The sequence below is a fragment of the Dipteris shenzhenensis genome, chromosome 16 (genome assembly GCF_047967505.1).
Source record: "Dipteris shenzhenensis isolate YYH24624 ecotype China chromosome 16, Dip_SZ_1.0, whole genome shotgun sequence".
NCBI lineage: Eukaryota > Viridiplantae > Streptophyta > Polypodiopsida > Gleicheniales > Dipteridaceae > Dipteris > Dipteris shenzhenensis.
Window position 1 is genome coordinate 10,912,855 of NC_141611.1, and position 21,545 is coordinate 10,934,399.

The 21,545-nt window shown below is 42.0% G+C and overlaps 1 protein-coding gene across 1 annotated transcript; it reads right to left on the reverse strand.

Moving 5' to 3' along the window:
• Nucleotides 1-4,059: 4,059 nt before the first annotated feature.
• Nucleotides 4,060-12,376, reverse strand: LOC147892539 (monocopper oxidase-like protein SKU5). Its single transcript, XM_087387431.1, has 9 exons — nucleotides 12,236-12,376; nucleotides 11,488-11,597; nucleotides 11,073-11,343; nucleotides 10,844-10,964; nucleotides 10,387-10,750; nucleotides 9,923-10,291; nucleotides 9,653-9,731; nucleotides 9,278-9,492; nucleotides 4,060-4,306 (listed from the first exon to the last, which is right to left on the reverse strand). The coding sequence occupies exons 1-9, from the start codon at nucleotides 12,374-12,376 to the stop codon at nucleotides 4,213-4,215; spliced, it is 1,764 nt and encodes a 587-aa protein (XP_087243557.1). The 3' UTR covers nucleotides 4,060-4,212.
• Nucleotides 12,377-21,545: the final 9,169 nt, after the last annotated feature.

Sequence of the window (21,545 nt, forward strand, 5' to 3'; positions counted from 1 at the left end):
AATCAAAATTATCATCTCAGTTTGCTAGAGTTGCAATGGGAGAGAGAGAGATGGGGAAGGAGGTGTGCTCATGATTTGTTGTGGAATGTGTAAGGGGTGAGGGGAGGAGCAGTAGAGAGAGAGAAAGAAGCAGCTATAGTGGAGGCTAAGCTGTGGTAGTAGTAGTAGTCGAGGTGGGATCGATCTCATTTTAGAGAGCGAGAGAGGAAACTGAGGAAGAGGGGCAATGAAGAAAGGAGTTTTGGGGTCTCTTAAAGAGGGTTCCACTCGGTGCTCAAGTAGCATAAGTGAGCATTTTTGGGCAGTGGCGTGGATGCTAGCTTTTGCAAACCAATCGACAAACAACCTCACCATTTGACACAAAAATCCCAAAGGCATTTTTGAGCAATACGATAAGAGGATGTCTCAAAAGGTGATTTTCTACAAGAGAAATGCACTGATGTAGCAAAGGTAGCACAACTTGAGAAGATTCTCAAGGAGGGTGCAGAAGACAAGGTAGAGGAGGCAAAAGTGAGGGCCTTGTAGGCACGAGAGCAAGCTGAGGCCGTGAAAAAAATGGCCGACATGGAAAGGCATAGAAGAGAAGAACCAGAGAAGTGCAGTAAGGAGCTCCGGGATAGGCTTGAAGAAGTTAGAACTGAGGGGGACATCGCAGACAAGGAGATAGCAATGATGAAAAAGGATCTTGATGATTAGAGAGCCAAAAAGGAGGCTCTTTACAAATGGCTCTGCAACATAAAGAACACATTGAACATTGAACAAGACGAGATGATGGAGGAACTGAAAAGGGAGAATGCAAAAACTAGAGCGATAATGCAAGAGTTGCGAGAGAGCTTCAAGGCCAAGAAGGATGGGGTAGAGAGCAGCCACGGTGGGGGAAACAATGAGGCAGCTCTCTAGGCGAGGAAGGATGCATAGAGCAGCCATGGTGGAGCAAGTTGCATCAGTCACAGTGGGGGTTGTTATCTAGAACACTTTTGGAAGTTCAAAGACTAAGCTACAAGACCCTGCAAGATTATGATAGGGCTATGCATGAGCTTGTAGTGGCTTTCAAAAGTTTTGAAAAGCACTCCGTCATTGTAAGAGATTTCCAAACTAGAGCGGAAGTCTTGGAAATGGCCCATGTTGATGTTTTTTAGCAATTTAAGCAGCTTCAAGAGGTGCTGAGGGAATCTAATGAAGTTGTTGCATGGAGTGAGCAAAGAGTGAAGGAGATGAAAGAGAACATCCATAGCCTTAGGATGAGGAAGGAAGAAATCAAGAAACAACTTCATCATGTACAGAGAAATATTGTGGTATTGACAGTCACAAAGTTAAATCAGCGGATGCCTATCCTATTATGCAGCAAGATCGAAGTCTTGAACTAGTGTTGGGCTGGTTTAGGACAATCAAATTAAGTCCAAGCTATCCCGATCTAGAAATTAAGTCTAGTATATGAGCCGAGCAGTAGGAAATTCAATTTAACTAATTTAAGTACTAAGAAACATAGTAATTTCAACCACCTAGACCATCAATGACTAATGTTTGTTCAACCACGCTAGTTCAGGACAAACACATAACTGGTGATTGAGTTGAAGTAGCCACACTTGGATGATATTCCAACCACCGGGTTGGTTTAGTAAAATAACAATATATTGCTTGTCTGTTGCGAAAGATATTGCTATTAACTTTTGCACAACCACGCCACTGGGATGGTCAGCAACTAATGTTTGTTCAACCATGCTAGTTCAGGACAATCACATAGTTGGTGATTGAAATGAAGCAGCCACGGTCGCATGATGTTCCAACCACCAAGATGGTTGAGTTAAACAACAATATATTTCTTTTCTGTTGTGAAATATATAGCTGTTAATTTTTTCTCAACCAAGCCACTGGGCTGGTCAACAACTAATGTCTGTTCAACCATGCCAGTTCAGGACAATCACCTTACTAGTGTTTGCCTACGGTTGCATGATGTTCCAACCACTGGGCTCATTTAATAAACCTATCCCTCAGGGACCTACCCCTCAGGGGACTCCTTTGCTAGCAACCCATGTGAGAACCCATGGCTTTGTTGGGAGTCTTGACGAGTTTGTTGCAGCCATGAGTGATGCAGAACCAGAGATATTATTTTCTCTTTTATCCCAGAGGACTTCCACATTTCCCTCTCCTACATCCCTTGGGGTTAGATCAGGGACATCGATGGCTTTATCTGCTCAATAGCCATCCCCCCTTGTCCGTTTTGAGGGATCATCACTTGGGGGTCACTATCATAGGTCCAAAAAGAGTAGTAAGGGTCAAGGTTATTATGGTGGCACGGGAGATGTAGACGAGTCAACACACTCCTAGCACTCGAGATTTCCCCCTATTCATGAGACCTAGCTCCAATTTGGTCCCTTGCCCTCCCCTCTCACAGATCGCATCTCGCTCCCCTACTCCTCGCTCCTTAAGTGCTCGCTCCACCCCTCGCTCTACCTCCACTACTCCCACTCTGCGCTCTAGCTCTGCTACTCCATCCACCGCAAATCCTTCGGACTTTGTTTTTGCCCGAGGACCTATCCTACCAAGTGAACATTGTTGGGGAAGTTATAGAGGATGATGCCAAGAAACTGGTCATAAGATACATGAGGAGGTTGATGAGAACCCACTTCCCCAAGGATATATTCAAACCTTGGAATCAACAAGACGATAGATCCAAGGAGTTGGCCATCATAGAGGCCCTCAAGGGAAAATTTCCCAACCCTAGAAAGTATGAGTTTGAAAAATGCCATCCTTATGTGCATGGGGGAGCTCCTACAATCTCATAGATATGACTTAAGGAGGGTTGTTTAGTTAGGTAAGCCCAAGCCACAGGGTGGGTGGACCCAAAAGATTGGAAAAAAGCGAAGGAGGACTACAAGGACAATCCAGATGCATTCGCTACTCAATGGAGGGTAGTGAGAATATGTCTAGAGATCGTAGGTTCTTCGCACCTCAAGAGTAGTGGTGGACTAGCCAAAGGCATGGGTGGTAAGTATATATTTATCTTCTACTAAATATCAAATATGTTCAATCATTCAAATATTTTGTCATTCATATATAAGTCCTTGAATTTGGACCCACAAGAATTTGTGATTGGTGGTGGGCCTCCAACCGCCGAGGAGTATAGAAGGGCGTTCAAAATTCAAGAGCCACGCTTGGTTTTAGGAGATGGAGGATGAAGGATACGTCTTCAATTGGCACAAGGTTTTCCTAACTTGCTTCATTCTTAGGGTCGACCCATCCGGAGGTCCTGACTTAAAGAGTGAATCTAGAGAAGAAGTGCATAGGCTCGTAGAAGAGGAGGGCAAGGGATCAGGCACATGTAGAGAGGTCGAGGAGGATGAGGAGAGAAATCTAGTAGGATAGGACATTTGATCTTTTTGTATTTTGACACTTTCGCCGTTTTGTAGCGCATTACTTCGGCAGATTTTCCATTCTCAACTTCGGCAGTACTTTTGCCACGTTGTATACCTTTTTTGTAAAATTGTAACATGATTTTGTACACCTCTTTTGTAACATTTAATCACGATTCTAATGGAAAAAAATTGTGGGGCAAGATGGGACCAAAACAGGCCCCATCTTGCCCAATAAAAGTTTTTTTTTACTTTTGTTAAAACTTCGATATATACCGGCACTACAGTGTGGGTATATATTGATAATGATACTAACGCCCATATCGACACTGACTACCATAACATATTGATGCCCATACCGGCACCCAGATCGTTGCTTCGTGTCTTGTAGTGGCAATGCTTGGTTTCAGAATCCTAAATTCTCAATTTAAATAGAAAGTATAAATTGTATCTAATCTATCAACCTAAACTATTGTATTCCAATAAACTCAAAACTAGGTTTTTGTGTGCCAAACCATCTCTTTATATGAGTAAAGAAGTAAACTTAGGGACATCATAAATTCGTTTAGGAAACCAACAGTAGCCTATTTAAAGTTGGCTTGTAAAGATGTTGCTCTGATAACAGTATTAAGATAAATAACAAAGACATTCGATGTTTTTAAAAATCGCATGAATTTATTAGTAACATGGATTCTCGGGTATCTCTTCAATGTTTGAAGCTATAATAAAGACAAATCATATTCCCACTTGGAATGTATACATCATCATTTGTAATTTGATATCATCTAAATGAATAATTTTATACATTTCCATTGAGACCAAGATTTTACCTTTTGGACTATATGTTTTTTATAATGGCTTAGCTTTGCAAAAAGAATAACAATAAGGTAGTGATTGCCATATGAAGGAGGCATATGATCTTTTGATGTGATGCTTTGGATGTTTGATTGGGCCTACAAAAATGAACAAATATAAGCATAAGTTCTAAAGATAAGTAAGATAATTAAACATATAAGCTTCTATAAATGCATTTTGTATGTTGGATATTTTCCACTCATTTAGAATTTTGAATTTTTGAAGAAAAAAATATTTAAAGTATAAGGCCCAAAATCATCTTAAATTCAAATTTTATAACCATGTGTGACACATGCTTCATATAAAAAGAATTGAGCTTATCATAGATTTTCCTTTTCATCCTTAACAAAAGCATGTGATAAGGGTTAGGCAAATGCATGCATGCGTGCACACACACACACACACACACACACACACACACACACACACACACACACACACACAACTTCTTACCTCTAACACCTTATCTCTGGCCCTTCACACCCTAGTTCTACTCTCACCAATTTTACCCTACTTCTACTTTCTAACTTGTCCTATCTCTCTAAGCACCCTAACTTTACCTCTCCATAACCATCTCCTACATCTCTACCCTCTCCTATCTCTCTCCCCCCCCCGTCCCTCACATCCACTCTCCTTTTTAAACCCTTTTTTTCAAAATTTCACCCCTCTTGCCCTATGTTTCTCTCTACCCCTAACTACCTCCCCCCAACTACTCTAATTACTATTCCCTCTTGCTCTCAGCCCCCTTGCCCCCCTTCCCTCCCTCCCCCCCTTGCCCCCCCCCCCCCCCCCCGCTTCCTTTCCAACCACCACCCCCCACATCCACTCTCCTTTTTAAACCCTTTTTTCTAAAATTCCACCCCTCTCGCCCCATTTTTCTCTCTACCCCTAACTACTATAACTACCTCCCCCCAACTACTATAACTACTCTATACTCTCTCTTTCTCCCCCCCCCCCTCCCAACTACTCTAACTGCTCTCTCTCTCTATTCTCTCCCCAATAACTGCTCTCACTACACTCTGTCTCAACCCCCCCCTCCACTTCTCTAACTGCACTATCTCTAGACCCCTTCACTTTGTCATGCCCATATTGTTGTTGCCACTACAATTCTCTTCAAAACCACCCTCCATCGTCAGCTTTATAAGCTCGGGGGGGTCACTCATCATATGTAACCCTATCACGTGAGTTCAACAGAAGGATTTTCTTTATTTCTAAAATTTACAGAAATAAATATACATAAGGGACTATTTAAAATAGTTTTGGAAAAAATTTACAGATTTGTATAGAAAAGGGGTACATTTTATTCATGAAATTTTTTACAGATAAGGGACTTTAAATATAGGCCTTGAACGCACGTGATATAAAGGGTTTATACATAGTGACCCCCCCGAGTTTATAAGTTTATAGTTAAGTGTTTATTTTTTATTGTGACCTTGATAACAAGGAAGGGGTGTTTATGATTCCTTTCTTCCCAGCTAAGGTTAAGCTGGTTCTCATCATGTTTTGCATGTTGGATGGTGGCAAGTATCCATACTCCCCTCTTCAATAAAAAGTGATGCGTCTTACAAATCGTCAAAGCTAAAATTTTTGTATAGTTGTGCATTGTACAAACTTTTTGCAAATTGCCTGCCTCTTGTTAATTTATTAGTAGTGTTGCAACTATATGTTGAAAATTTTTCATTAAATAATTAGTTCTCTTTTGTGTCCATCACCAAAATTATTTTCATTTCACTATGAAATGGGGTTTTGTTGAGTCTTCCACATAGACAGTCACGTTTCCCCTACAAATCTGGATGGATGCACATAGTACATTTTAAAAGTCATCATGGCTCTTGGACTCTTAACTTACTTCATTGCTCTCTGGAGCAATATTGTGACACATAGAGTCATGCTTCCCTTGCAAGTCTGGATGGTTGCACATCGTACAATTAAGTCAACATGGTGGCTCTTGGCCTCGTGACTCACTTCATTGCTCTCTTGAGCAATATTGTCTTTCCCAGTTATCATTTGATTTTCACCTTTGCAAAAACTCATCTATCCCAAAAGACTTACTATGAAAGTTTGATGATAGTAGTTATGGGGAAGGGAAGGGAAGGAAAGAGGAGGAAAGTGGGCTAAATTGAACTTCTAATCACGCACTGGACCCAACTCTTAAATTGGACTTACAGATACTTCTATCCCTTTCGAGTAGAGTGTAGGTCATCACACCACTGCCTCACGTAGTATGTTGTACCCAACTAGCACAAACGTGGACGCACGCATGCACATACACACACATTTTTTTTTTGGGGTGGAATTACACACACACAATTTCCTCTAAGACCTTATCTTCGACCCGTGTCTCTCTCTCTCTCTCTCTCACACACACACACACACACACACACACACACACACACACACAATTCTTCTTAGAACACCTTATCTCTGACCCTTCACACCCTACTAAACTACTCTTACCAGTTTTACCATACTTCTACTCCAACAATCCAATCTCCCTTTTAAACCCTTTTTCTAAAATTCCACCCCTATCTCCCTATTTTTCTATCTCCCCTAACCTCCAAATACCTTTCCCCAACTACTCTAACTCCTCTCTCTATCTCCCCCCCCCCTCCCCCCCCCCCCCCCCTCCCCCCCGCATTACTCTAACTACTCTCTCTCAAACCCCCCTAACCATTCTAACTACTCTCCTCACTAAATACTCTAGCTACTCTCTCCCCTAACTACTCAAACTACTCTCTCTCTATTTCTGTCCCCCCTCCCCTTCTCTAACTGCACTAACTATGTGCCCTACCCTAACTACATTAACTCAACACCCTATCCTCCCTGACTTTCCTTCTCTTGTGACCTTTAGCTAGCCGTCTTCCCCCACCGTCCCTCTCCCTTCCCTCCCCACTCGACTATATCAACTAACTATAAAAACCTTCCCGCGCCTCGACTCTACCACCCTTGCTCTATGCATATCTCCTTATCAGCTACAGGCTAGCACTGCCCATTTGATGAATCCTATCTGCACGTTGAGAAGACCACCATCATCGCACATCAACATGTACTCATTTGTGCATCTCCAAAACCCCTTACTCTTTCATGCCCACACGGTTGTTGCCCCTACAATTCTCTTCTAGACCGCCCTCCTTCGTTTGCCTTACTATCATTAATTCGTTGTAACCTTCCACCCCCATACATAGATACCCCTTTCATTAACCACTTAAACTAACTTTCCTTTAATCTTACCCTTTACATTCTTCTCTAATCTTCTACCCTCCCACCTCTATCATTTCATTTACATTCACCCCCTTAGGTCACCACCCTTTCTAGCTTCTTCTAATTTGCTTCTCTAAAGCTTTTAATGCTTAAGTTAACACTCTACCCTCCCCACCTTCCTTGCTCTAAGGCCTGTTTAATTGGAAACTTTACTTACCAATTGTTTTCTTATTAAATCTATGATTTTCTTTTATGCCTTTCTTTCTTGTAGTAGAACCTCTTCCCATGACTTTCATTATAAGTCATTCATTAAATCCCCACATAAGCCTTCCCTGTTTCACCCCTCTAGACGTTGTAAGCCTCTTAAAGTTTATTTGTTTGAACTTTAATTAGTGCTTATCCTAACCTAATGTTTAATATATTCAATAAACATTACTCTTTTCATCCCTTCCTTCTTTGTTGCAACAATTTTGGCGAACTTCTTGGCATAAATTTGCATCAACTTTTCCCTTCTTTTCGACCCACCTGTTTTTACATTTATTTTTTCCTTTTAAATATCCTTCTATTTTCCCCAAAATTTCCTTACCTTTTTACATCACCCCTCCCTTAAAATTTACTTGGGTCTTCACAATCATATATTTACATTATAGATTTATAAGTTTATATTTATGTGTTTATTTTTTATTGTGACTCCGATAACAAGGGAGTAGTGTTTATGACAGCTGTCTTTCCAACTAAGGTTAAGCTAGTTCTCACCATGTTTTTCTTGTTGGATGGGGGCAGACATGCAACTTCTAAGGGATGAACATGCATACATTTTAGCTTCATTGCATTACAACATAGTGTACAATTAGCCATATCTTGTGGACTCTACTCTCTCAACCCTCAATCCTCGAACAAGGTGTTAGAGTCACTATTCTTCATCCTTTGTAGGGAGAGTGTAAGGCCTTAATGCTTCCATCAAGGTACAAGCCCTTGCTTCTGTCAAGAAATAAGCCCTCCCCCTGAGCCATCTCTCATAGCTTGCATCCTTTGCAACTCTTCTTGTGCTCATGTTGTAGATTAGAAAACCAATGTGTTTGCCTTTTATAGCACCTTGATTTGAGCTTCCTAGTTCAAGATATATTAATTAAAAGCATGTAGTTGATAGTTAAGAACTCTATTCGAGAGGGAGATCTCATTTTTCAGTCACACAGTTTGTCTTCTCTAGCTTTATGGGAAAGAAGATCCTTTAGCTCTGAGCCTTTCATAGCCCCTTAAGGCTTCAGATGGTATATTCCTTGTCGTGTCATTTATCGTATCCACTTAAAAGCATCACACAAGCTCCCCACCTATTACCTCTACCTCGAGCTCTACCATTAGTTGCCTCCACCACGATCTCGGAAAGGGGGGCTGGGGGTAGGGGGTGGGGGAACATGTGGGTTCTTCACGAATCACTATATGTAAATCCTAGACATCATGAGCATTCAAGGCCCTTTTTTTAAATCCCTTATTGTAAATATTGTTATTTCTATATAAATCTAGTAATTTTTTGTTAACATGGTTTTTAATTTTCTAGATGAACCCCTTGAGAGCAATATAACATAGTCACGTCTAGTGAAAGTGAGTAATTTGATCCATAAGGCATGAGGTTGGTGACTAAATTTTGTATTCTCCTTGAAACTTCAAAGGGTCTCTTTTGTATTCTTACTACCTACTCTAGTATGTGTTTAGTGAGATGTTTGGAGATGTCCATTGTGGCCACCTCTTTTAGGCTCCTTTATAAGTGGCTTATTATCTACTACTTTTTGAGCCTTTTTTATTTGTACCCAGCATGGACTATAGTGGTTTGACACCTGATTTAAAAAGTTCAACGCAAGAGAACTTACTGATCATTTTGTTTCTGACCGCGAGAGGCTAATTTGCCACAATAGAGCTCATTTGTGGGAACCGGCAGCTCCGTGCTAGTGGAGACCTGTGGATCGTAGACTTTCATGTAGAGCTCCTCTCCCAAATACCAGCTTTCCAGCAGTTCTGAGCGTATGTTCCACATCCCCACATTATCTAGTTCTGTCAACACCGCCGTCCACGTCCCCGGATATACCTGCTCACACATTTAACCCAGCCCAAAGCGCTGAGCTTTGATAGCTTACCTCTTCCTTCTCAAAATTCACGGCATACCGACAGATAGACTGTAGAAGAGTTGTGTATCCTCTTCTTTATAAAGCCTGAATGACTACTGGACATGATAACAAGAATTTTACCTGGAAAGTCGTACGAGACACCGCATCCCAGCGGTTGTAACTAGTTCTGGATTCCTCATTCCACGGAAGGTTGCCCATCCTTCATCCAAGTAGTAGGAAATATGTCAGTTGGCTATTATATTGAAGTACAGAATGCCCATTCAAGGATGGGAGCTTATAGAGACTTTCGACTCAATCGAGTTGACTATAAAAGAATAGTGAAAGATTTTGGGAAAGGTTGCTATTGACCAGTTTCTGACTGAAACGCACAAGAGATTCATAATTGCCTACCCGACTACAAAGCATGAATAGCCGTCGATATGCCAAGACTGCAACAGATCGGTGTCATTGTTTATAAAGACGAATTCCGTGAACGCTTTGTAAGGTCCCCATATCACTGACGTTAGCAGCGTAGGCGTAATATTTACTGGCTTAATTGGAAATGAGCCAAGCTCAAATACGCCACTGACATTATAGTAATCAGCCAACTTCAGCGGAGTATCAGTTGTCAAGTATGATCGGGCATTGACAGCAAAGCGTCGTTTATTGTTGATTACTGTCGTCGAGCCTTCCAATAAAAATGTGGTGTTGATTGGTATCTTCCCTTGCTGGAAAGATCCTTGAGGGTTTGGCCGAGCTGCGCCAGCGGTGAGGTTCCACCTTTTGCGTGCAAAGCCAAAGCATTCAAAAAGTGAGATCGCTGCCACTGTACTAGCCCAAGCCACTAAATCAGTGAAGCGCGAGGGTTATATTACCTGATAGACTGTGCTTGATTCAACGAGAAGGACCGGTCATAGATGCCAGGATCTTGAGGGAGAGGACCCGTTGCAACCGAGTTCGAATCTGAATAGTGGAGAACGGCGATGCCTACTACTCCTGCGTAGGTGGTAATGTTGACAACACGAGGGCTGGCTACAATGTAGTAGTCGTTTGCAGGTTGATTGGCTGTTAGCATAAATGAATAGGACTGACCGACATGAATGTCCAAAGAGTCATAATCCTGCTGTTGGACGTATGATCCCTCGGTTTCCACCAGATGTAGCTTATGGCCCTGAATTCTCAGATTGAAGGACGTAGCGATACCCACATTTGATACTCTGAAACGATATTTATTGTTACCTGTTGACAAAATGGATAGGGCTCTTATTTATACAAGATACAGCAAGATGGAAAGAGTAACGAGATTTCAAGGAGGACGATCGCTCAGCTCACCTGTGACAGTGAATGTCTCATAAGGAAGACCTTTGCTGTTATTGTAAGGAGCCTTTCCGTTGATCAGTATTCCGTTGGGTATTCCAAGAGGCTGGCCATTGTCCAGTGCGTTTCTCAACTCCTGCTCAACGCATTGTTCCACTGTTGGCACGAGGCCTGAACATATCACCTTAAAGGAGAAACGAAGGATTTAAGACCTCCAAAATTATTGACTTGCACAAGGAGGTACCTTGTGACTCGATGTATACCAGTCTCCAACCAGGAGGACTAAATCGCCTTCAGGTGGCAAGAATGGAGCCGCAATAATCGCACGGTTGTTTATTCGGATTGAACCATACCCACCGGCTGCCTTCTGGAACAACATTGAAGGGAAATAATAAAAACTCCCTATCTGATCTTTGAGCATAAATTCGTAAGTCCAGTTCCCACCAGGTAGAATTGGACAATTCGTCCCCGAGACGCCATCTTGCCATGAAGTTTTCCTCTGCTCAATACCATCCCTACCCAGGAAAGAGAATAGACATGACCGATTTCAGCAAGAAAATATACTGGCAACAAGTTATGTAGCTGCGTGTACTTCTGTTAAAGCGTGTAGGTCAATAACTTTCAGCGGTATAATTTGCTCAGGTTACAGCAATTCTCACCAGGTTAGCAGAAAGGGCTCGTCCAGATTGTTGAACACATTGATATTAAGAAGATCATTGGTGGTGGCATTGATCTGGGGGCCAGGAAACAATCCATTGATGCCTACTACCTGCCACGCCATCAGTACACGGTATCAGAAATCCTCAGGTCAAATCTATTCATGACTAACCATATCCCGCTGGAATTCCAAAAGGTCAACTGTTCGCCTCAGAGACGTCACTTCGGTGACAAAATAGAGGCAATCTCTGATCAATGCAAGACTTCTATGAAAGTACGATCTCAGCTCATAGAATTCTTGAATTCATGAGTAATAGATACCACAATCTAACCATCTTTGCCACATCTTCTCTCTGTACTCGATATTCATGATAGTAACATTGTTCCGATCCTTAGTTCTGGGACATTGCAATTCGGACTGATTTTTTATTTCTCTCAGAGATCAAGCCTTAAGGCCGTCAATGAATCTGCGTTCACGACGGTTCCAGCACGGGTGAAATCTCGTTTTTATAGATTTGCAGCAGGTTCCAATGCGAATTGGGACAAGTAGGAGCATAGAAATGCAGAAATCAGGGACAATGGAGTAGTCTACGCCAAGACACTATCCGTTAGTGTCAGAAAGCACTACCAGGAAAAACATACTGGAATAAGGGGGAGGCATAGACGAAATATAGAGAAGGAAAAGGATAAGAGAGGATACACGAGAGCGCTACTGCAAGGAGCTGTAATTGGTCGAGGAGTCGAGATTACCTGTTGAGGGAAGCCGAGGGGGCTGAGGGGGAGGTAAGAGACGTTGAAGTCGAAGGAGAGGGAAGCAGGGAAGGAGGAGGGGAGGGAGGAGAGGAGGAAAGGAGGGAGGAGGAGGAGGAGGAGGGGGGGGGAGGGAGCCATGGCGAGAGCTGTGGCTATGGCGGGGGGCGAGGTCGAGCTGAATGACAAAAGAGAAAGGTGGCTGAAAAGGTGGCCGGCTACGATAATCTCTGTTCTCTTCGTAATCGTAATTTTTAGTGAAATTCATACAAAGACGCTTGGCCTCCATCCCATCACCACCCTTCTTGCATTCCCCGCCACCTCCTCTCCTTGCTTTGTCTCACCTCCTGTCGTTTCCTCTTTCTTTCGCCTCTCTCTTTTCGTGCCTCGTCTCCAAATGTATTGCTTCGTTGAAATTAAAAGAATGAATGCATCTTTAACCTATTAACCAGGGACAAAGAAAAAAAAAAAAGGAGGATGGAGGAGAGGGGAGCTTCCACGTGCCAACGATTTAGAGTCTCTCCATTTCAATTCTTGCATGGCTTTTCAAGTCTCTCATGGAAATGGGGAGTTGAACGTTTCATTAACGTTTCGATTCATCTCCTACGTGCATTTGCTATCTCCATTGTTTCTTCCGGTGGAAATTCCCCCCAACTCGCATTAAGCGGGGCTTGCTGAGCCACATGCTTGCGACAAATTAACTTTTGAAAACATATGGGAGGCTAGATGAAGATAGCTAAAACACTATATATCAAACTCTCGCTGGCTCCTCCTCCGAGCACGATCCACTATCGATCAGAATGCCGATCGTCTCTCTCGCATTGCTCTCTATCTCCAAGGAGGAAGCCACCAAACGGGAGAGCAATCCGCTGGTAGTCTCTCCCCACCACAAGCTACCCTCGGGCGCCGATTTCAACTTTTTTCAAGGCTTCTTGCTAGCTCGAGGCACTGGGTGACAAGTCATCGCACCTCCCTTTCATGTGTAGTAGATACTTAAGAAACATGGTATACTTGACGAAAGCTGGCGAAGGCTTAGGAGCTCCGATACCAGTAGGAAGCAAGAGCTGGCTGACGGTCATGACACAAATATAAGGATTATCGTAGAGCTGGCCTTGGATGACTGCAATCAAGGGGGAGCCAAGCTCAGTGAGGCCAACGTGAGCGCAGTCAGCTACATTGGTGATATTGATGAAGCCTTGGTTGCCGGTGGTTTGGAAGAGGGTCGTGGAGGTGGAGTTGGTGGTGCCGTTGGCGATGGTTTTGCCGCAGCAAAGCGCGGGTAGGACACTAGTTATGTTTTAAAAGAATCTAAAAATGAAAAGCATGGAGAAGGGAGAACCCGTAAAGGGGGTACTTGAGGAGAGTGATTAATGTTTATAACTAGTATGCAACCCGCGCGTTGGTGCGAGAGAGGGAGAGAGAGAGAGAGCGCTTTTTCCTTTTGGCAGATGGTTCTTAAATTGCAAATCAATTAACCTTGCATACTTGGATTGGCTTTTGAAAATTTGGCTAAGTCTTAACCCATGGCTTTATCTCCTCCTCTAATTCCATTGACCTTCCATCTCCTCCTCCCTCCCAAAGGTGAACTTCCATCTCCTCCGTTCCATTGACCTTTTATCTCCTCCTTCCTCCCAAAGTTGCCTCTTGTCTTTCCACCTCCTCCCCACTCAAAGCCTGCCTCTTGTCTTTCCACGTCCTCCCCTCTCCCAACCTCTATCCAAGAGCTCCTTCTTTGTGACACATGGCAAGCTCTTCTCTTCCAAGCTGTCACATGTCCTTGCTTTTTTTTCCCTTTGTCCATGGTTAATAGGTTAAAGATTAGAGAGAGAGACCCCTCCTCTCTTATTAGCACTTGCTCTCCTAGAGACAATGCTTTAGGATTGAGTTGAGTGGGAGTTTTGTAATTATTCTTAGTTTTTAAGGAAATTTTATTAGGAATTTTTAAAATTCTTAATTTGCATGTTAATTGTTGAAGCCGTTTCCTGGAAAAAAAATTACTATCTAGAAAGCCTTTTGCTAGAAAAACAGGTTCTCTTATTAAAAAAATTAAATTTTTCTGTTGAAAGGGCTTTATGCCTACCGGTGAAGAGATTGTCGTCTACTGAATCTCTTTATAAAAATAAAGGAAGAAAGTTGACATCAAAACTTTGTAGGTATCATTCCTAAAATCTTCAAGGAAAAATAATGCTGATTTACCTTTCAGTTTTAAATTATAGTATTTAAAAAAAAAAGGTAACGGCTTTGCAGTCAGTGTGAGAGCATGGGAATAACTATAGAACCTTGGCAAAGCCTAATGGATGTTCTCAAAGTGTTTCTTTTTTCTTGTTTCTTACTAAACAATCGACACTGTCTAAAGACCCATAAAACCCACAAGTTGGAGCCAAGTGCTTTGGTGCATACATGCACCCTTGTTGTCAAGAGGATTGAGAATCCTTATATGTGTGCGTGTGCGTGTGTGTGTGTGTCATTGTCTCATAGAATCTTCATGTGGCTTAGTGGAAATCGCTTGCAAGTTGTAACAGACATGGTTTTTTAAAAGACTTTTTTACATTATTACAAAAATACGATTTAGTTGATTACACAAAAAACCTTGATTTTACCACATAGTATAACCTAATGCAACATGGGCATTAGAATATTTACTATGCAATCTATACACATTACTACATAGTATAAGATAAACACTACATAGCATCTTATGTACATTACCAAGGGACATATATATGTTGGGCCACACGATAAAAGCAACCAATTCATTAGGGGAGAATTGGGGTCTCCAAAGGGCCCCCAATTAGTGTTTCCTAATCTCAAGGGATTAGTGAGGTGTACCAATGGGAGTGCTCCCTTTTATGGGGCAATGCCATGTTGAGATGGAGGGTGGGTAGACTTGCAAACAACCCCTAGTGGCTACTCCTCTTACACTGGGGACAAACCATCCCCCTCCCTTCAACCCATGCTTGACTCTCCTCCCATATGCACCTCCCCCAAACAACCCTACAAGTCATTCAAGAGGCAATGGGCCCTTTTGGGTGAAATTTTCCCCCCTCTAAAGCCCGATGGTGAAAATACTTTGTATGCACCTCAACCTAGTTGAAAAGGACTTGCATACAAATTGGAGCCCCCATCCTATAAGTACATGTTCGAATAACACACCTAGGACCGTGTTTTCTTATAGTTGTGCATGACACTAAGGCAAAAACGATGTTTTATGCTTGATCGACAATGCAAGCATATCAGATGGGCACAATACTTTGCATATACCTTCAACTAGGTGGAATTGACTTACATGCAAAGTGGCATTGCCATCGCATAAGTACTTGATCGGATAACACACCTAGCAGCGTGTTTTTTTATGGATGTGCATGACACTAAGGATGTGCATATCACTACCGGAAAAACGTTGTATAATGTATGATCGACCATGCAAAGCATATCCGATGGTGACAATACTTTGCACACATCTCATCCTAGTTGAAACGGACTTGCGTGCAAACTGGAGCCCCCATCGGATAAGTACTTGTTTGAATAACACACCTAGGACCGTGTTTTTTTATGGTTGTGCATGACACTAAGGCAAAAACGGTGTTTTATGCTTGATCGATAATGCAAGCATATCCGATGGGTACAAAACTTTGCACACACCTTAAAATAGGTGGAATTTACTTACATGCAAAGTGGCATTCCCATCGCATAAGTACTTGATCGGATAACACACCTAGCAGCGTGTTTTTTTATGGATGTGCATGACGCTAAGGCAAAAATGGTATTTAATGCTCGATCAACCATGCAAAGCATATCCAATGGGCACAATACTTTTCCTATTCCTTAAAATAGGTGGTATTGAAATGTTTTCAAAGAGGCACACCCATCCGATAAGTACTTCGTCAGATAACATACCCAAGGGCGTGTTTTTTTTCGGATGTGCATATCACTTCCGGAAAAATGTTGTATAATGCGTAATCGACCATGCAGAGCATATCTGATGGTAACAATACTTTGCACGCATCTCAACCTAGGTTAAAGAGACTTGCGTGCAAAGTGGAGCCCCTATCCGATAAGTACTTGTTTGATTAACACACCTAGGACCGTGTTTTTTTATGGTTGTGCATGACACTAAGGCAAAAACGGAGTTTTATGCTTGATCGACAATGCAAAGCATCTTCGATTGGCACAATACTTTGTACACACCTTCAACTAGGTTGCATTGACCTACATGCAATGTGGCATTCCCATCACATAAGTACTTGATCGGATAACACACCTAGCAGCGTGTTTTTTTATGAATGTGCATGACACTAAGGCAAAAATGGTATTTAATGCTTGATCGACCATGCAAAGGATATCCGATGGGCACAATACATTTCCTACGCCTTAACCTAGGTGGTATCTAAATGTTCTCAAAGGGGCACACCCATCCGATAAGTACTTGGTCAGATAACATACCTAAGGGCATGTTTTTTTGCGGATGTGCATATCATTATAGGAAAAATGTTGTATAATGCGTGATCAACCATGCAAAGCATATCCGATGGTGAAAATACTTTGCACGCACCTCAAACTAGTTGAAAATGACTTGCATACAAGGTGGAGCCCCCATCTGATAAGTACTTGTTTGAATAACACACCTAGCACCGTGTTTTTTTATGGTTGTGGATGACACTAAGGCAAAAAGTGTGTTTTATGCTTGATCGACAATGCAAGCATATCTGATGGGCACAATTCTTTACACATACCTTGAACTAGGTGCATTTGACTCACATGCAAAGTGGCATTCCCATCGCATAAGTACTTGATCGGATCACACACCTAGCAGCGTGTTTTTTACGGATGTGCATGACACTAAGGCGAAAATGGTATTTAATGCTCAATCGACAATGCAAAGCATATCCGATGGGCACAATACTTTTCCTATGCCTTAACCTAGGTGGTATTGAAATGTTCTCAAAGAGGCACACCCATCTGATAAGTACTTGGTCAGATAACATACCTAAGGGCGTGTTTTTTTGCAGCTTTGCATATCACTACCGGAAAAATGTTGTATAATGCGTGATCGACCATGCAAAGCATATCCGATGGTGACAATACTTTGCACGCATCTCAACCTAGTTGAAACGGACTTGCGTGCAAAGTGGCCCATCCGATAAGTACTTGTTTGAATAACACACCTAGGACTGTGTTTTTTTATGGTTGTGCATGACACAAGCAAAAACAATGTTTTATGCTTGATCGACAATGCAAAGCATATCCGATGGGCACAATACTTTGTACACACCTTCAACTAGGTGGAATTAACTTACATGCAAAGTGGCACGCCCATCCCATAAGTGCTTGATCGGATAACATACCTAGCAGCGTGTTTTTACGGATGTGCATGACACTAAGGCAAAAATGGTATTTAATGCTCGATCGACCATGCAAAGGATATCCGATGGTCACAAAAATTTTCCTATGCCTCAAACTAGGTGGTATTGAAATGTTCTCAAAGAGGCACACGCATCCGATAAGTACTTGGTAAGATAACATACCTAAGGGCGTGTTTTTTTGCAGATGTGCATATCACTATAGGAAAAACGTTGTATAATGCATGATCGACCATGCAAAGCATATCCGATGCTGACAATACTTTGCACGCACCTCAACCTAGCTGAAAAGGACTTGCATACAAAGTGGAGCCCCCATCCGATAAGTACTTGTTTGAATAACACACCTAGGACCGTGTTTTTTTATGGTTGTGCATGACACTAAGGCAAAAACGGTGTTTTATGCTTGATCGACAATGCAAGCATATCCGATGGGCACAATACTTTGCACACACCTTAAACTAGGTGGAATTGACTTACATGCAAAGTGGCATTCCCATCGCATAAGTACTTGATCGGATAACACACCTAGTAGTGTGTTTCTTTACGGATGTGCATGACACTAAGGCCAAAATGGTATTTAATGCTCGATCGACCATGCAAAGCATATCCGATGGGCACAATACTTTTCCTCTGCCTTAACCTAGGTGGTATTGAAATGTTCTCAAAGCGGCACACCCATCTGATAAGTACTTGGTCAGATAACATACCTAAGGGTGTGTTTTCCATCGGATGTGCATATCACTACCGGAAAAACGTTGTTCTCAAAGCGGCCCCCATCCGATAAGTACCAAGTGTTTGAATAACACAACTAGGACCGTGTTTTTTTATGGTTGTGCATGACACTAAGGCAAAAACGGTGTTTTATGCTTGATCGACAATAAAAAGCATATCCGATGGGCACAATACTTTGCACAAACCTTCAACTAGGTGGAATTGACTTACATGCCAAGTGGCACGCCCATCCCATAAGTGCTTGATCAGATAACATACCTAGCAGCGTGTTTTTACGGATGTGCATGACACTAAGGCAAAAATAGTATTTAATGCTCGATCGATCATGCAAAGGATATCCGATGGACACAACACTTTTCCTATGCCTCAACCTAGGTGGTATTGAAATGTTCTCAAAGAGGCACACCCATCCGATAAGTACTTGGTCAGATAACATACCTAAGGGCGTGTTTTTTTGCGGATGTGCATCACTTCCGGAAAAACGTTGTATAATGCGTAATCGACCATGCAGAGCATATCCGATGGTGACAATACTTTGCACGCATCTCAACCTAGTTGAAACGGACTTGCATGCAAAGTGGAGCCCCCATCTGATAAGTACTTGTTTGATTAACACACCTCGGACCGCGTTTTTTTTATGGTTGTGCATGACACTAAGGCAAAAACGGTGTTTTATGCTTGATCGACAATGCAAAGCATATCCGATGGGCACAATGGAATTGACCTACATGCAAAGTGGCATTCCCATCGCATAAGTACTTGATCGGATAACACACCTAGCAGCGTGTTTTTTTACGGATGTGCATGACACTATGGCAAAAATGGTATTTAATGCTCGATCGACCTTGCAAAGGATATTCGATGGGCACAATACTTTTCCTACACCTTAAACTAGGTGGTATTGAAATGATCTCAAAGGGGCACACCCATCCAATAAGTACTTGGTCAAAAAACATACCTAAGGGCGTGTTTTTTTACGAATGTGCATATAACTACAGGAAAAACGCTGTATAATGCGTAATCGACCATGCAAAGCATATCCGATGGTGAAAATAATTTGCACACACCTCAACCTAGTTGAAAAGGACTTGCATACAAAGTAGAGCCCCATCCGATAAGTACTTGTTTGAATAACACACCTAGGACCATGTTTTTTTATAGTTGTGCATGACACCAAGGCCAAAAGTGTGTTTTATGCTTGATCGACAATGCAAGCATATCTGATGGGCACAATACTTTACACACACCTTCAACTAGGTGGAATTTACTTACATGCAAAGTTGCATTCCCATCGCATAAGTACTTGATCGGATAACACACCTAGCAGCGTGTTTTTTTACAGATGTGCATGACACTAAGGCAGAAATGGTATTTAATGCTCGATCGACCAAGCAAAGCATATCCGATGGGCATAATACTTTTCCTACGGCTTGACCAAAGTGGTATTGAAATGTTCTCAAAGAGGCACACCCATCTAATAAGTACTTGGTGAGATAACATACCTAAGGGCGTGTTTTTTTACGGATGTGCATACCACTACTAGAAAAACGTTGTATAATGCATGATCGACCATGCAAAGCATATCCGATGGTGAAAATACCTTGCATGCATCTCAACCTAGTTGAAACAGACTTGCGTGCAAAGTGGAGCCCCCATCCGATAAGTACCAAGTGTTTGAATAACACACCTAGGACTGTGTTTTTTTATGGTTGTGCATGACAGTAAGGCAAAAACGGTGTTTTATGCTTGATCGACAATGCAAATCATATCTGATGGGCACAATACTTTGCACACACCTTCAACTAGGTGGAATTAACTTACATGCAAAGTGGCATTCCCATTGCATAAGTACTTGATCGGATAACACACCTAGCAACGTGTTTTTTTTGGAATGTGCATGACACTAAGGCAAAAATGGTATTTAATGCTCGATTGACCATGCAAAGGATATCCGATGGGCACAATACTTTTCCTATGCCTTAGCCTAGGTGGTATTGAAATGTTCTCAAAGGGGCACACCCATCTGATAAGTACTTGGTCAGATAACATACCTAAGGGCATGTTTTTTTGCAGATGTGCATATCACTACAGGAAAAAGAGTGTACAATGCGTGATCGACCATGCAAAGCATATCCAATGGTTACAATACTTTGCATGCACCTCAAACTAGTTGAAAGATACTTGCGTGCAAAGTGGAGCCCCCATCCGATAAGTACTTGTTTGAATAACACACCTAGGATCGTGTTTTTTTATGGTTGTGCATTACACTAGAGCAAAAATGGTGTTTTATGCTTCATCGACAATGCAAAGCATATCCGATGCACACAATACTTTGCACACACCTTAAACGAGGTGGAATTGACTTACATGCAAAGTGGCATGCCCATCCCATAAGTACTTGATCGGAGAACATACCTAGCAGCGTGTTTTTTTACAGATGTGCATGACACCAAGGCAAAAATGGTATTTAATGCTCGATCAACCATGCAAAGCATATCCGATAGGCACAATACTTTTCCTACACCTCAACCTTGGTGACATTGACATGTTTTCAAATAGGCACACCCATCCGATAAGTACTTGGTCAGATAACACACCTAAGGGCGTCTTTTTTTACGGATGTGCATATCACTAGGGAAAAAACAGTGTATAATGCGTGATCGGCCATGCAAAGTATATCCGATGGTCACAATACTTTGAACGAACCTCAACCTAGTTGAAACCGACTTGCGTGCAAAGTGGAGCCCCCATTTGAGAAGTAATTGTTTGAATAACACACCTAGGACATGTTTTTTTATGGTTGTGCATGACACTAAAGCAAAAACAGTGTTTTATGCTTGATCGACAATGCAAAGCATATCCGATGGGCACAATACTTTGCACACACCTTCAAATAGGTGGAATTGACTTACATGCAAAGTGGCGTACCCATCCCGTAAGTACTTGATCGGATAACATACCTAGCATCGTGTTTTTTTACGGATGTGCATGACACTAGAGCAAAAATAGTATTTAATGCTCGATCAACCATGCAAAGGATAACTTGGCGTGTCCATCTGATGAGTACTTGATCGGATAACTTCTCCTACCAATAAATTAAGTACTAATTAAAAATTATAATAAATGAGTAGATTATTAAAAAGAGACTAATATTTATGTAATTGTTGCTACTGCAGCTTGCTTGCAAAGGACTCTCACAAAGGAGATGGCTATAG